The 17,013-nt window shown below is 45.7% G+C and overlaps 1 protein-coding gene and 1 long non-coding RNA gene across 4 annotated transcripts in view; one reads left to right on the forward strand and one right to left on the reverse strand.

The window, feature by feature from the left end:
• The window catches only part of CCNI (cyclin I), a 57,315-nt gene that overhangs the window by 33,642 nt on the left and 6,660 nt on the right, over positions 1-17,013 (forward strand). For all 3 annotated transcript variants that reach the window (XM_083756743.1, XM_083756745.1, XM_083756744.1), the window contains one exon: positions 14,089-14,223. In XM_083756743.1, coding sequence (XP_083612869.1) covers positions 14,089-14,223 — 135 coding nt within the window. The remainder of the gene's footprint in view (positions 1-14,088; positions 14,224-17,013) is intronic.
• On the reverse strand, positions 2,753-17,012 carry LOC310852935. The gene is made up of 3 exons (XR_014568458.1): positions 16,744-17,012; positions 16,289-16,373; positions 2,753-2,857 (listed from the first exon to the last, which is right to left on the reverse strand). It is a non-coding gene; the product is annotated as an uncharacterized lncRNA (long non-coding RNA).

Raw genomic sequence — 17,013 nt, forward strand, 5'->3', positions numbered from 1 at the left:
AAACCATGGCTTTAACTATACGTACCTTTGTTGGCAAGGTGATGTTTCTGCTTTTTAAGATGCCATGATATATTATTCACTATATTAAATCTGTGGTGTGGCTGTGGCCTTGCATAGCTCAGTCCCATAACCACTGCATTGTATAAGCTGTCAGAGATTTGCAATGGGAGGAGCGTGTTTCCATTCACCCACATGGTATCCACGGCAACCGAGGGATGCTTTCATCTGTGTTCCAGCGGCAGTACATAGGTTTAATTATTATGCTCTTGCATCCCAAGCTATAGGCATTTTGCAGGCATGGGTTCCATGTCACGCACTTTAAATTGTTGCCGGGACAGATTGTCCCTTTCAAAAATTATGTTGAGCCGGTCATTGTCAAGCCACAGGGCCAAGCTTGTTCGTTCCCACCTTTTGCAGAACGGAATCCTTTGTGGTTTCATATTTGCGTTCAGGTCAATTAGTTTGGGATTGCTGTTGGCTAGCTGTCAGGCATAAAAAAACCCAAACTCATGTGGGTGTGACAAAGGTAAAGGGACCCCTGACCATTAGGTCTAGTCTCGGACGACTCTCGGGTTGCGGTGCTCATCTGGCTTTATTGGCCAAGGGAGCCGGCATACAGCTTCCGGGTCATGTTGCCAGCATGACTAAGCCGCTTCTGGCGAACCAGAGCAGCACACAGAAATGCCGTTTTTACCTTCCCACCGGAGTGGTACCTATTTATCTACTTGCACTTTGACGTGCTTTTGAACTGCTAGGTTGGCAGGAGCAGGGACCGAGCAATGGGAACTAACTCCGTCACGAGATAAAGCGAGATGAGCGCCGCAACCCCAGAGTTGGCCACGACTGGACCTAATGGTCGGGGGTCCCTTTACCTTTTCCTTTAATACTGCTTTAACTGTTTATAGCAGATGGGGCTGAGTTGTGTTAAGGGAGCGGCAATGTTCAGTCTACACCGCCAGCGATAGCTCTCTAAGATCTAATGCAGAGGACTTTCTTAGAGCGCCAACTACATGGAGGTGCAAGGATTTGAACTGTGTGCCTGATAGGTGTCTGTTGATTGTAGCTCCGTTTAAAAGAGAGGGGGGGGGGGAGAGACAGATAAATCTCTATATAAGCATTTTAACGGGACACCAACCTGAAAGTTTCCACTTAAGTAAGTCTGCTTCCTCCTACTCACTAGGTCAGCATCTGCGCTTGGAAGCAACTTGCATTTATTTTTAACACCGTGTTTCCACTGGATTATCAGGTTCTTTTCTGCGTTAACGTTAAGTTGTTTGGCATTGATTCAGACTGGGCTTTTAGAAGCTGAAATTCTGATAAATTGCTTTGAGCCAAATACGTAATGTAAGGGGTTTTCTTGTTTTTTTTTTTTTAAAGGACACGTTTTAAAGTGGTTAGGATTCCTGAGTTCATTTCATGGGGGGCTGGGGGGGGCAAAACAGTGGGGGCCTGAGGCGAAAAAAATACCAAATATGTCACCACAGAGAAATATATTTGAGTGTTTGTCAATCCTGGGTTTATTGCAGTGATATAAAATCATTCGCTTTGGAATTGGCACACATGAAGAATATATCACAAGGGACTCTGGACCTTTCTGTTGAAACAAGGTACTTCAGCTTAGTGCTAGATACAGATTTTTTTATTTCCCAGTCAAAGGTCAACAGTCTCCTAACTAACTAATCTGAAGATACCGTATTTATTAACACTCTCTCAGTTCATTGCACTAGGAAACTTGTGTCCTGTTAACAATGTGCTCACTGCTGCAGATGTCCCGATCATTGACAGGGCATTTGCAAGGCTGTGCCTGCTGTAAAAGTAAAATTCTCTGCCCAAGGTGACTTCAAAATTCTGCAATAAAAAAGCTGGCTTCTGGCCTGTGCGCTTAAAAGTAGCATGCAAATAGCTTAAACCTTTGCATGTTTTCAGTGGTACCAGCTTGAAGGTAATTGTCTCAGGTGGCAATCCTATACACATAAGAATATAAGATTAGCGCGGTGGATCAGGCCAATTGACCATTTGGTCATAGAATCATAGAATTGTAGAACTGGAAAGGAATCTCAGCTAAAGCATCCACGACAGATGGCCATCCAACCCTTGCTTAAAAACTTCCAAGGAAGGAGAGTCCACCATCTCCCAAGGGAGACTGTTCCACTGTCAAAAAGTTCTTCCTGATGTTGAGTCAGAATCTCCTTTTTTGTGACTTGAAGCCATAGGCTCTGGTCCTACCCTCCAGAGCAGGAGAAAACAAGCTTGCTCCATCTTCCATGTAACAGCCCTTGAGATATTTGAAGATGACTATCATATCAGAGGCCTGGAAACGATGCCTTATGAGGAACGGCTAAGGGAGCTGGGCATGTTTAGCCTGGAGAAGAGGAGGTTAAGGGGTGATAGGATAGCCATTTTCAAATATATAAAAGGATGTCACATAGAGGAGGGAGAAAGGTTGTTTTCTGCTGCTCCAGAGAAGCGGACACGGAGCAATGGATCCAAACTACAAGAAAGAAGATTCCACCTAAACATTAGGAAGAACTTCCTGACAGTAAGAGCTGTTCGACAGTGGAATTTGCTGCCAAGGAGTGTGGTGGAGTCTCCTTCTTTGGAGGTCTTTAAGCAGAGGCTTGACAACCATATGTCAGGAGTGCTCTGATGGTGTTTCCTGCTTGGCAGGGGGTTGGACTCGATGGCCCTTGTGGTCTCTTCCAACTCTATGATTCTATGATCTCCTCTTTTCCAGGCTAAACATACTTAGCTCCTTCAACTGTTCCTCATAAGGCTTGGTTTCCAGACCCTTGCTCAACATGGTCGCCCTGCTCTGCACACGTTCTAGCTTGTCAATATCCTTCTTAGATTGTGGCGCCTAGAACTGGACCTGTCCTCTAGAGGAGGAGAAACCAGCTTGCTCCATCTTCCATGTGACAGCCCTGTAGATATTTAAAGATGGTTATCCTATCTCCTCTCAGTCTCCCCTTTTCCAGGCTCAACCATTCCTCATAAAGCTTGGTTCCCCAGACCTTTGATCATCTTGGTTGCTTTCCTCTGCACACGTTCCTGCTTGTCAATATCTTTCTGAAATTGTGGCGTCCAGAACTGGGCACACCACTTCAGACGGATGCCAGCAACAGTTGTGTTCAGGTTTGAATTCCATTTCCACAGAAATCAGTTTGTAATAACTACGAAATGCAGTGTAAGTTAAGCAAGCGATCAAAAGACAAGCGAAAATCAGTACAAAATATTTAATGCGATGGATGGGCTACCGCCCATCTTCAAACACAAATCCACAGACACTCTGTTCAGGACCACCTGAATGAAACTCGTTCACCACAAGTGCAAGCAAATCGCTTCCCCAGAACATACTTATACAGTGGTACCTCTGATTGCGGACAAGATCCGTTCTGGAGGTCCGGTTGGATCCCCGGGTTTCCGCAACCTGAAGACCGCTTCTGTGCGTGCGCGTGCAGTGAAACCCAGTCAAATACTTCCGGGTTTACCGCTTTCATGTCCTGAAGTTTACGTAACCTGAGGGTTACGTAACCGAAGCTACTACTGTATTCGGTATGTGTGGAAAATCCCAAGACCTAAACGAGAAAGATAGAAAGAGAATTCTAACTGGTTGCCTGGAGGAGATCTTGACTTGCCATTGGTGACCAGGTGTGCGTGTGTTGTACAGTGGTACCTCGGGTTACATACGCTTCAGGTTACAGACTCGCGCTAACCCAGAAATAGTACCTCGGGTTAAGAACTTTGCTTCAGGATGAGAATAGAAATCGTGCTCCAGTGGCATGGCGGCAGCAGGAGGCCCCATTAGCTAAAGTGGTGCTTCAGGTTAAGAACAGTTTCAGGTTAAGAACGGACCTCCAGAACAAATTAAGTACTTAACCCGAGGCACCACTGTATTGTTTTTATTTGCAAGCCTGCATTAGACACAGTGGACGCTCGAGTTGTGAATGTGATCCGATGCACGTTTGCAACCCGCAGCGCCGCATCTGTGCACGCGCAGGTTGAGATTCGGCACTTCTGCACATGCACAAAGCGTGATTTAGCGCTTCTGAGCATGCGCGACCCCCGAAACCTGGAAGTAACCTGTTCCGCTACTTCCGGGTTTCGGCGGGTCTGTAACCTGAAAAAACGCAACTGGAAGGGTCTGTAACCCGAGGTATGACTGTACTGGAGAATGAATATGGGTGATTGGGAGCTAGTTAGCCAACCAGCCGCCTTTTCCCCTTTGGCATAGCTGTTCTTGAAGAAGCTCTCGCCTTGGCTCAAGGCCCAGGCAGGTTTCCTGTGTGCTGGCATCCGGACAGCGTGCAGGGATTGCCACCAGCATAACAGACATACCATGGGTTATCCTGGATTTCCGGGCCCCGCTGGTGCGGATCTAAGGAGCCTGGGTGGCAGGAAGGGCCAAGGGTCTCTGAGGCAGCTGTTAAAACGACAATCCCTGAGATGAAGGAGGACTTGTGTCGGGTTCCAACTGTTCATTTTTTTAAAAAACGGGGTAGCAATTAACACAGAGGGGGGTTAGTACAGGAAGTGGGGTACCCAGGCTGCGGAACTTCTGGTCAGAACATCTCCCTCTCTTGGTCTTAGGTGTGCGTACTTTGGGCATGTGTGGAAGCACCTATGGTTTGGAAGCCTCCTGTCTAGAATACTGCCTTTGAAAAGGTTTCAGAATCTGCAGCTGGTTCAGAGTCGGGCTGCAAGAGTGTCAGCTGACTGGGTGATTTGGGTGGAGGAGGTGCACAGTGAGTACGATTGGGGGCTTTTCACCCCGGGGCAATCCTGAAAACATTTTTATTTTTTTATTTTTTGCAGCTGCTGAGCCATCTGGTTTAGTGCAAACCCGGCTTTTGCCGAGAGCCAGATGGGGGCACTTGGAAATGCAAAAACGGTTTTGCAAAGTCCTGTTTCTGGATCCGTGCCACCTTTGCTATATGCTCAAGCTCATCCTTTAAGCACCTTGAAAGCCTTTTAACCTCCCCGCAGCCCAGACTGCACAAACCTGGTTATAGTTATGTAATCTTATGCAGGGTGAAATTCTGCTGTTCCTCTGGCTGGTGTGGTGGGTGCGTTCATGTTGCCAAAGAACAGGAAATGCATAATAATCCCCTCCAAGAAAAGGGGGATAGTGTGTGTGTGCGCTCGTGTGCATATTTATAAATAATTGCTATAATTTAAATAGAAATACAGTGGTACCCCGGGTTACATATGCTTCAGGTTACATATGCTTCAGGTTACAGAAACCCAGAAATAGTGCTTTAGGTTAAGAACTTTGCTTTAGGATAAGAACAGAAATCGTGCTCTGGCGGTGCAGCGGCCGCGGGAGGCCCCATTAGCTAAAGTGGTGCTTCAGGTTAAGAACAGTTTCAGGTTAAGAATGAACCTCCGGAACGAATTAAGTACTTAACCCGAGGTACCACTGTACAATAGATTTCACCGTAGTGGGGAAGGCTGTAGCTTGGGCCATAGATCAGTGGTAGAGCATCTATTCTGCCTGCCTGGAGTCTCAGCTTCAACCTCCAGCATCTCCCAAGTTGGGATGGGAATATCCCCTGTTTGAAACCCTGGACAGTGTCGAGAATGCTAAGCTAAAATGACCAAATGGTGTGGGTTGGATTAAGGCAGCTGGCCTACGTTCCTGTATTGACCAAGTGACCTGTGTGGTTCAGCGTTAGAAACCTAATCAGGGAAATGGCTGGATGCTCTGTTAGCATTTCATGCCTCCGGTGCAGCAGATGTGATGGGTGTAATTCACATGCCTGTCTGGGAAGAGCGTGGGAACGGAAGGCAGCCTTATCTCTTTTGGACTGTACTTTGGCTTTTACTCTGTCCTGTGTTCTCTCGGAGCTGGAGAGAGAGAACGCCATGATTCCTTTGTCCGTACATAGTGTGTAAATAAATACGTAGTTTAGCTCTATGATGTTTCACTCTTCTTACGGTGTTATGCTAGAAGATTAGTGTGCATATATCATTTGATATCTGTCGCTGAAGCGCACTGGAGAAGAAGGGAAATACCTTTTCCAGAGCTGCGCATATCGGAGGACGCTCAGAGTTTGGGGGCTGCAGGGGCACCATCAGGGCATTTTCCAACATGCCCATGATGATGGGAGCCAGCATTGAGTTTTACTTATGGAATTCAATTATAGGTGTGCACTTGCTTTTCTGCCAGGATCTGTATACCGTACTTTTCCATGCATTATACCTGGGTGTTTTTTTTTACTACAAAATAAAGAAAAAATGGGGGGGGAGTCGTCTTATATATGGGTGGTGCAGAGGGGACGGGCAATTGGTTGCACCCGCAAGCAGGATCTAGCAATTGGGTGGGTGGGTGGTGTGTGCATCAGCTTTTGATTGGCTGCTGCAATTAGGCTTGTGTCGCTTGCGATTGTTAGCATTTGCCAGTTGGGTGAGTGATATTCGGTTCAGTGCACCCCCCCCAAAAAATTTTCTTAATAGCAGTGGACATCCCCCCCAAAAAAGCTCAACAACTCTGTGCCATCTCTCCCCATTTTCTTAAATTTGAGCCCCTCCAAAATAGGGAGGCGTCTTATACATGGTGGCATCTTATAGACGGAAAAGTACGGTACTTGCTAATGGGTGGGGTAGCAGTCCTACAGTCTCTGAATGCTTTAATATAATTTGGAATATCACAACTGTCTAAATTAATGTGCTATAAAAGAAAGATAAAAACAGGTGCTATTAAAGAAACATATAATGAAAAGCAGGCGAACAAACTTCCAGAGAAACAAATTCTGTTTGTGATGTTCTGGAATAACAAGTTTCGGGACAGTATCCAACCTTAAACTTCTTTTGCCTTACTGTAATTATGTAGGATGTTCTCTAAGAGTATATATGTATGATTAGGCTTGTTTTTTAAAAATGCTCCTATGGACCCAAAGCATCCATCTCCAAAAAACAAAATTTAACCATTATCTGCATTTGTTTTGGGTGTGTGTGAGCAAGAGAGACAGGATAGGGCTTGTTTAATTGCACATTTTAATTCTGGCAGTTTATTTTAATGTTTGGATGGGGTTTTTTTATCGTGCATTTTAGTTAGGCTGCGTGTGGGTGGGTGTGCATTTTTCGTAATTAGTTTTATACTTGTAAATGGACGCCATCTTGGCCATTGGGCAGCACATCAGTTAATAATAGGTGCACAACTGATGCATGTAATACTCCTGTGATCCACATCCAATGTCTTCTTCAACCTGTGCTCCTCCTCCTCCCTGCTGACATTGCGAGTCCTGCTCCGAGTAGACCCATTTGTAACAAATGGACTTGACTAACTTGTGTTCAGTGGGCTTGCTCTTGAGTGTGACTTAGTCAGACACAACACTCTGTGTCATTTTGGTTTGCGATGATATTCTAGGGGGCCATGTTCCAGGAACCAGGTTCCTATGGTGCCTGCCATTTTGAAAGGATCAGTTATTTTAGCCGAGACGTTGAAAAGTTCAGATAAGGAGATACAGGATGCATTGAGGTCTCCTGGGTCACAGGCAGGAATCGTCCCAGGCCCCAACTGGAGGTTTCAGGGATCAAATATGGAACCTTTTGCTTGCAAAACAAAGACTCTACCACTGAACTACAGCCGTTTCCCCGAGGATCTGTGTGGATGGTACAGCTTAAAGCAGAGACGTCGGGACAAGCCTGCCATGCTAACTCTCACAACTTCCTTGAGGTTCCTTCTTCCTCCCCACTAGACCTGCTCAGGTGTAGCTGATTCCTGGGTGCAGCGGGTGGCACTGTGGTCTAAGCCACTGAGTCTCTTGGGCTTGCCGATCGGAAGGTTGGCTGTTCGAATCCCCGCAACGGGGTGAGCTCCCGTTGCTCCGTCCCAGCTCCTGCCAATCTAGCAGTTCAAAACCATACCAGGGCAAGTAGATAAAGAGGTACCACTGTGAAACGGCGTTTCTGTGCACTCTGGTTTCTGTCACAGTGTCCCGTTGCGCCAGAAGTGGTTTAGTCCTGTTGGCCGCATGACCTGGAAAGCTGTCTGTGAACAAACACCGGCTCCCTCGGCCTGAAAAGCGAGTTGAGCGCCACAACCCCATAGTCACCTTTGACTAGACTTAACTGTCCGGGGTCCTTTCCCTTTTTACCTTTGTTGTTGTTGTTTAGTTATTTAGTCGTGTCCGACTCTTCATGAGCCCATGGACCAGAGCACGCCAGGCACTCCTGTCTTCCACGGCCTCCCGCAGTTTGGTCAGACTCATGTTTGTAGCTTCGAGAACACTGTCCAACCATCTCGTCCTCTGTCGTCCCCTTCTCCTTGTGCCCTGCATCTTTCCCAACATCAGGGTCTTTTCCAGGGAGTCTTCTCTTCTCATGAGGTGGCCAAAGTATTGGAGCCTCAGCTTCAGGATCTGTCCTTCCAGTGAGCACTCAGGACTGATTTCCTTCAGAATGGATCGGTTTGATCTTCTTGCAGTCCATGGGACTCTCAAGAGTCTCCTCCAGCACCTTAATTCTTTTTTTTTTTTTAACCTTTACCTGCAGTTAACCTTTCCCATGTTGAAAGGGAACCATTTCCCCTTCCTATATTAGCTCATTTATCTCTTCCTCTGACCAGGCAGGAGATCTCCCCAAACATGTGGCCGAACCAACATTGGCATCTCAAATGTTGACCTTCGTGAAACCTGCCTACATGTTGATGTGGATGGCGTCTGGTCCAAAAACCAGTACTTCTAAGGACAGGGTGTGCTGACCATTGTTCACTAGCACAAACCATGCGATTCTCTTAACATTATCTCATGGTTTGTGGGGGGTATTCAGTTGACATTACACTCTGTCCTAAGCACTTAGTTTGGACCAGGCTGTAAACTGACTTGGAGGTTGCTTTGCAGGAGTGACCTGCTGTGTTCTTTAATCATTCATTTCCTCGCCTCCATTCATGAGCTAAGGACAGTGCAGCACACCCTGTTTAGGTCACCAGTCCCTGGCTGAAAGCAGTCAATACCAGACTCCACAGAGCTCTGTGTCGTATCCAGCGCCGCTGTTCTGCTGGGGCAGAAAACTTCCACTTGTGCAACTCTGGGTTGTTAAAACCACCCTGGGAATTGTGCTTTTTATTATTATGTTTATGTATTGATGCTTAATTCAAAGATGTACAGAAATACATACCCATTACAAAGCACCTTTTTTATAACATACTGAGATAAAACAGCTACTTAATCTTAAAAAAGGAAGGTAGAAAATACCAAAAAAGGAGAAATCTAAGGGACGAGAAAGCCAGAGAAAAGAAAGAAAAACCTAAAGAAACAGTAAAATAAAAGGACTCTCTGCAGCTACATAAGCTACTCCTTTAAGATCCAACTATTCTGTCTTCTATAAACCAATGTTTTTTTCAATCTTCAAATCCAGATATTACAAGCCCTTTTTTCCCTTTCATGCAAAAAGTCCGTAAGGAATTTCCAAACCTTAACACATGATTTCTATCTAATTGAACATGTCAGCTTAGCCATCTCAGCTAAGACCAGTAATTTTACCAGCCGTTCTTCCATAGGGGTAATGCTTTGTCTTTCAATCTTTGCGCATGTAGAAGTGAATCGTATATTGGAGTAGTCTTCCACAGTCCTGGGAACTGTAGTTCTGTGAGGGGGAATAGGGGGTCTTTTAACAACTCTCAGTACCCGTAACAAACCACAGCTCCCAGGGTTCTTTGGGGGAGAAACCCGGGGTGTTTTAAATTAGCATTGTCGTGCATTAGATGCATACAGTGGTACCTCAGGTTAAGTACTTAATTCGTTCCAGAAGTCCGTACTTAACCTGAAACTGTTCTTAACCTGAAGCACCACTTTAGCTAATGGGGCCTCCTGCTGCCGCCGCGCTGCTGGAGCACGATTTCTGTTCTCATCCTGAAGCAAAGTTCTTAACCTGAAGCACTATTTCTGGGTTAGCGGACTCTGTAACCTGAAGCGAATGTAACCTGAGGTACCACTGTAGTGCCGAATCCTGCTCCCTAAAACTATGCAGCCCCTACAGTGGCTGCTGCTTCCTTCTCAAGCATTCCCTTCTCCGCCCTACCAAGATCTCTTGGTCACAGACAGTTAAGTAAAGCACATTTGACACACATCTGGCTGCTCCAGCTAACACTCTGGCTCTGCAGGTTCCTTAGAAACCACCTGAGGGGGCAGGACTTTTCCACAGATGCCAGGCAGCTGAATGCAAATATTCCAGAAGGCCAAGTCTTTGGGCACAAACAGAATGGGACCATGTTCACAGTGGGAACAACTTGCATTCATAGGCTTGAAACGCTGCTCCCCCCCGCAGCACTGTGTAATTGCAGGAAGTGTGGGTGTAAATGGTGTAAAGGACTCAAATTTTCCACTCCCCACATCGTCGCAAACCCTGAGAGGCTCCTCCGCCCTGGCCGTAACTTTCCAGTGAAACGTTTGGGTGGTTCTTCAGCTAGAGGAGAACTTAGTCCTTTCTTAGCACCTAGTCCTTCCTTCCAAGTCAAGAGTTCAGGCAGGACAGCCGCCCTCCCAAGCGCTGCAGCCTGGTTCCTGTAGAACTACAACTCCCGTTTGGACTACAACTCCCATCAGCTCCATGGGTTTGCCCCCTTTATTGGGGCATTGAGCATGGTGTGCCCAGTGGGCCTGTCTCTCTGTACAGTCATACATCTTGTTACTTTTGCTTCATGATACATTTTTTTTTCAGGCTGCGACCCGGAAGTACCGGAAAGGGTTACTTCCGGGTTTCGCCACTTGCGCATGCGCAGATGCGCGAAATGTCGTTACGCGCATGCATAGGAGCGGCGAATCGCAGCTCGTGCGTGCACAGAAACGGGTTATGTTTTTTACGGGTTATATTTTACCATTGCACTGTAGAGTGTATTAACTTATGGTCTGTGTGTGTGGTTTGGGAGCTGCACGGCCAGGGAAAAAAACAATGCTGTCCAGGGTTGTAAAGACTGCAGAGAGAATAATTGGGTGCACTATTCCCACCTTGGATCAAATTTATGCTGTCAGATGCCATAAGAAAGCGGCAGAGATAGCGCAGGATACTACGCACCCCGGAAATGATCTCTTTCAGCTTTTGCCTTCTGGAAGAAGGTATAGGGTTATAAAGGCCAGGACTAGCCGCCTGAGAAACAGTTTCTACGCAAATGCAATTCTGGTTCTAAACGCAGCATAAGGAGTCTCTATAGTATATTGTATTTTAAAACTGGGTTTCAGAGTTTTTAGGGGTTTTTCAATGTTTTATGTAGTTTTTCAATCTCATTGTTCTGTATGGGACAGTGACAATAAAGATATCGTATCGTATCATATCGTATCATATGTTCCTTTCAGGTTGCGAACGGGGCTCCGGAACAGATCCCGTTCGCAACCAGAGGTACCACTGTACTGGCCCCCTTCCTTCTTGTCAAGGAGGTCATGCCCACCCATTATTTTCCTTCTCCCTCTGGACCCAATTTATACAACCATGCAGAAGGAAGGCACAGAGCAGGGGGCTGTACGCCTTTGATCTTGTCATGGCTTGCATGCCGACTGCAAAGCATGGGCCCAGTTCAAAGTGCTGGTTTTGAACTATAAAGCCTTAAATAGTTTAGGAACACAATACTTCCCACCTCTCCCTGTGGGAACCAACTATGCAATTGTCATCTGAGGTCCTTTTTCGTGTGCTTTTTCCATGTGAAGTCCAGAGGGCAGCAACACGAGAAAGGGCCTTTTCTGTGGTGGCTCCCTGTTTGTGGAATGCTCTCCCCAGGGAGGCCCTCCTGGCGCCTTCATCATACAATATTAGGTGTTTTCATTTTGCATTTCTCTATTGTGAACCGCCCTGTGATCTTCGTACGAAGGGCGGGTATACAGATTTAACAAATTAAACAATCAAATCAATACCCACCTATCCTAAATGGGGGACACGGGTGGCGCTGTGGGTTAAACCACAGAGCCTAGGACTTGTCAATCAGAAGGTCGGCAGTTCGAATCTCCGTGAAGGGGTGAGCTCCTATTGCTCGGTCCCTGCTCCTGCCAACCTAGCAGTTTCGAAAGGACATCAAAGAGCAAGTAGATAAATAGGTACCACTGTGGCGGGAACATAAATGGCGCTTCCGTGCGCTGCTCTGGTTCGCCAGAAGCGGCTTCGTCATGCTGGCCACATGACCCGGAAGCTGTCTGCAGACAAGCATCGGCTTCCTCGGCCAGTAAACGAGATGAGCGCCGCAACCCCAGAGTCGGTCACGACTGGACCTAATGGTCAGGGGTCCCTTTACCTTTATCCTAAATGGGCGGTTGAGGTAGTGACTGGTTTAAGGCAAGTCATAACACAGTGACTTGCAGCAGGGTTTACGAGTGGTGGCTGTTGTGGGTATTATCACAGTGGTACATTTAAGGCATAATAATTATTTCAGGGGCAAGCAGTCGCGCAGTTACAGAGGTTCCCCTTTTGCAATTCAGGAAGGTGTTTTAGAAACCAGCTAACTGGTGCTTCAGGTTTGGGGTCCGTTGTAATGGAGGTGGAAACCTGAGCTGTCTCAGAGGTGGCTGCGGAATTGGGAATCTCTCCAAAGGGCATCGCACTCTGGGACAAGGAGTCCTTGAGAGCCGTGCCAAGGAATTACTTTCGTGACAATAGCGGTTGTTCTTTCAAAGAAAAGCCCAGCCATATAAATTACCTGCTGCTTAACTGCAGTTTCCTTGGGAGACCTGAAGCTGATCCATGCTCTCGTTTTCCCCTCCTTTCTTCTGCTGACGCAGCCAGTTCTTTTCTCAGTCCCAGCTCAGAAGGGAAGCTCCTCCGGTTACCCCAGAGAAATAGCAATAATGGAAGCTTTTGGACCGAAATTAATGCAAGCCGGAGGTCACAGCCTTGCCGTCAGATGAGATTTATGGAAAAGCTGGCTGGCTGCTCTGTCCCTCTGTGGGTTTTCATGGGAGCACTGTTTCTTTTTTTTTTTACAAATAACCTGTAAATCATAGCTGAAATGCATTTTCTCAAGATTGCACATCTCTTGTCTTTAATGAACTTAACATGAAAACAAGTGTCAGCAAGCCTACCCAGATATATAATTTCGTTATCTTTCTTAGTTTCAAAAGGCTTTCTGATTTTTTCCGTGTTTCACTGATAATTATCTTACATAGCCTTGTTTCTTTAAAACAAGCTTTTTAACTGTGTCTTATAGATAATTTTATTAAAGGACACTGCTTAGAGAGTTTCACGACTTAGTGGGCTGTAAATCTTTCAAAATGAAATGAATAAATGGCATTTTGATTTCGGGGACGCTCCAACCAAATACTTCGTGAAAGTGCATTATTATTGTTATTGTTATTGTTATTATTATTGTTATTAGTTCCTTCCTTTCCTTACCTTACCTTACCTTTTCTTTCTTTCTTTCTTTCTTTCTTTCTTTCTTTCTTTCTTTCTTTCTTTCTTTCAAACTTTTACATCCTCCCGCCCCCCCTGCTCCAGTTTGGACCACATGGGTGACTAATGACAAGAATAAACAAAAGGGCCATGCAAGATTTAAGACAAAAGTCATAAAAAGTGCAATAAGAACCTACTAGCAATCAAACTGCACCCAGAAAATAATTTTTCCTTATGGTCCCAAAGCCTGGGCAAATGAAAAGGTCTTGGGCCTTCTCTTAAACATTGCTGTGGTGGGGAGAAGACCAGATTCTGCTGGAGCGGGGAGCTTCCATAGGTGAGCTGGTGCCATTGAGAACTCCCTTCCAAAGCAATTTTAAGTCCCTTGATTTTGGAGGGAGAATTGGGCAGGAGTATCGCTCCCTCCCCCAGCGGTGTTTGAAAGACCTCAGTATTTTGACTTGTAAAAGCAGCACCCAAGTGATGTGGAGTTCAGCTCTGTCGCCCTCCACAATTTGAGGCCCTGTCCATTTTCAAACCCTTAACCTTCCAGGGATATAATAGACAACATCTGAAAGTCTTGTGAGAATCTCCACATTAATTGTTTGCTGTTTTTTCCATTCTGTGCTGGAGTTCTGTAATGTCTGGAGTTGCCTCTTGGGCAGCCTTCATATTCTGATATGATGGGGTTTTTTCTACCTTCTTTGTACGTGTGCTGGGAGCTATTTGATGTTCTCACTGGTGTTTTGTGTTGTCTTCCCCTCCCCTTGCTCTCTACAGGATGTGGGCATTACTCCAACCCAGCGGGACGAAGTGGTTCAGTGGATGGTCAAACTCAAGTTCCAGTTCCACCTTTACCCAGAAACGTTGGCCCTGGCTGTCAGTCTCTTGGACAGGTTTTTAGCTGCAGTGAAGGTAAATATTTGACCATCGGGATCTTGGGAACAATCTGTTCGAAAAAGCCATTTTGTTTTTTCCTTCTTCCATCTCCCGGACTTGGCCCCTGTGAGATCTTTTCATGCAGCAGTTTTCCTTCTGCTCAAAGATCAAATCCTTGATCTCCGTGCCCTCAGCCCTGTCTCCTATTTTTTTTTTTTTAATGATATTTATTAAAATTTCAAAAAAAGTTACAAGAATAAAAAAAAAGAAAAAGAAGGAAAAAATACAAAACACAAAAAACAATTAAAAACAAATCAACCTTTCCATATCCTGACTTTCATTTGCTTGTTTCCCTGACCTCCTCGCACCTCCCTTTTTTGTATTCTAGTTCAATTAGTTATTTCAGCAAATCCTTTCCATTTTTGCTTTTATTTTAATAATTTATCTTAATATATTATAACTTTACATTCTCACCTATTAACAATCCATCTTTAAATACTCCTTTATAACATTACTGCTAAAACCACATAACTTCATTCCAACATCCTTCTAACATTCCTTAATTTTACAATATTTCTGTAAATAGTCTTAAAATTTCTTCCAATCTTCTTCTACCGACTCATCCCTGTCTCCTATGTGGGCAAGCTGAAGCAAAAAAATAAAAACAAAAACAACCAGTTTGTGTGTAAAGGAAGAAGTTTATTGGTTTTATTTAAAGTATTTATCAATCAGGCCTTTTTTATGTCTGCAACATAAAACCAATAAACATTATCAGCTATCACAGAGTTAGACCTGCGGTGGGCAACATCTGTCCTAACTAGGAACATAGAATTGTAGAGTTGGCCGGGACCCCAAGGATAATCTAATCCAACGCCTTGTAATGCAGGGATCTCAGCTGAAGCATCCATGACAGATGGCCACCCAACCTCTGCTTAAAAACTTCCAAGGAAGGAGAGTCCACCGTCTCCCAAGGGAGACCGTTCCACTGTCCATCAGCTCTTACAGTCAGAAAGTTCTTCCTGGTGTTTAGTTGGAATCTCTTTTCTTGTACAGTGGTGCCCCGCAAGACGAATGCCTCGCAAGATGAAAAACCCGCTATACGAAAGGGTTTTCCGTTTTTCGAGGCGCTTCACAAGACGAATTTCCCTATGGGCTTGCTTCGCAACACGAAAACGTCTTGCGAGTCTTGCGATTTTTTCCGCTCCCCCCCCCCCTTTGCTAAGCTGCTAATAGCGCTAAGCCGCTAATAGGGTTGCTTCGCAAGACGAAAAAACCGCAAGACGAAGAGACTCGCGGAATGGATTATTTTCGCCTTGCGAGGCACCACTGTAACTTGAAGCCATTGGTTCTCCAGAGCAGGAGAAAACAGGCTTACTCCATCTTCCATGTGGCAGCCCTTTAGATATTTGAAGATGGCTATCATATCTCCTTTTAGTCTCCTCTTTTCCAGGCTGAACATACTCAGCTCCCTCAACCATTCCTCATGAGGCTTGGTTCCCAGACCCTTGATTATCTTGGTTGCCCTCCTCTGCACATGTTCTATCTTGTCAATATCCTTCTTAGATTTTTAGCACCTATAATGACAAGGTCCCCTGGCCAGAACCCCTCTGACATGAATTTATATCTCCTCACAGACACAGATAAGTATGTGACCGGGCGTGTAGCACTCTTTGCAACTGCCACTAGGAAAATTAGAGCAAATTATATAGTCAAGGTAGCCACCAGCTATAAAGGAGATGAATTTATTTGACCCTATCTACATCAAGCTATATTCTATCTTTATCACCAAACTCCGAATATACATTGTATTAATTAACATTATTTTTTAATATATTAGTGGCCATGTGATGATTTTAGCTTATAAATTTTATTGTTTAACGTCTTAACCTGTATATTAAGGTACTTTTATAGCTCTGTTTAGAGTAGGTAATGTCTTGGTAATATAAATGTTTTAAGTTTTTTGTATTAATCCAGCGTATTTCCTTTTGTTGAATGATTCTGTGTACATTGCGGCAGCCTTTGGCTATGTGCAGTAAAACTGACTGACTGATTGCCTCCTCTGCACACGTTCTAGCTTGTCAGTATCCTTAGATTGTGGCACCTAGAACTGGACCTGCTCTCCGGAGCAGGAGAAAGCAAGCTTGCTCCGTCTTCCATCTCATATCCCTTGAGATATTTGAAGGTGGCTAACATATCTCCTCTGAGGGACGCAGGTGGCGCTGTGGTCTAAACCACAGAGCCTAGGACTTGCCGATCAGAAGGTCGGTGGTTTGAATCCCCACGATGGGGTGAGCTCCCGTTGTCGGTCCCTGCTCCTTCCAACCTAGCAGTTCGAAAGCACGACAAAGTGCAAGTAGATAAATAGGTACCACACCAGTGGGAAGGTAAATGGCGTTTCCGTGCGCTGCTCTGGTTCACCAGAAGCGGCATAGTCATGCTGGCCACATGACCCGGAAGCTGTACGCCGGCTCCCTCGGCCTATAGAGCGAGATGAGCGCCACAACCCCAGAGTCAGTCACGAGTGGACCTAATGGTCAGGGGTCCCTTTACCTTTACCTAACATATCTCCTCTGAATCTCCTCTAACATAGCTAGCCTCCTGGTCAGCAAGCTCCCTTATACCGAGTCAGGCCATTAGCTCAGTATTCTTGGCACAGAGTGGCAAGCTGTTCCTCAGTTCCAGGCAGGGATGCTGCTGGGCATTGAACCGGCCGCCTTCTGCTTGCCAGGCAGGCATCCTGCCATTGAACCACAGCCTCTCCCCCTGCTGCTCTTGCCAGCTGGCCCTCCGGAGACGCCGCTCCTTAGCTCTTCCTCTCCTCTCTCT

This window comes from Podarcis gaigeae, assembly GCF_964106915.1.
Source record: "Podarcis gaigeae genome assembly, chromosome: 9".
Lineage (NCBI taxonomy): Eukaryota > Metazoa > Chordata > Lepidosauria > Squamata > Lacertidae > Podarcis > Podarcis gaigeae.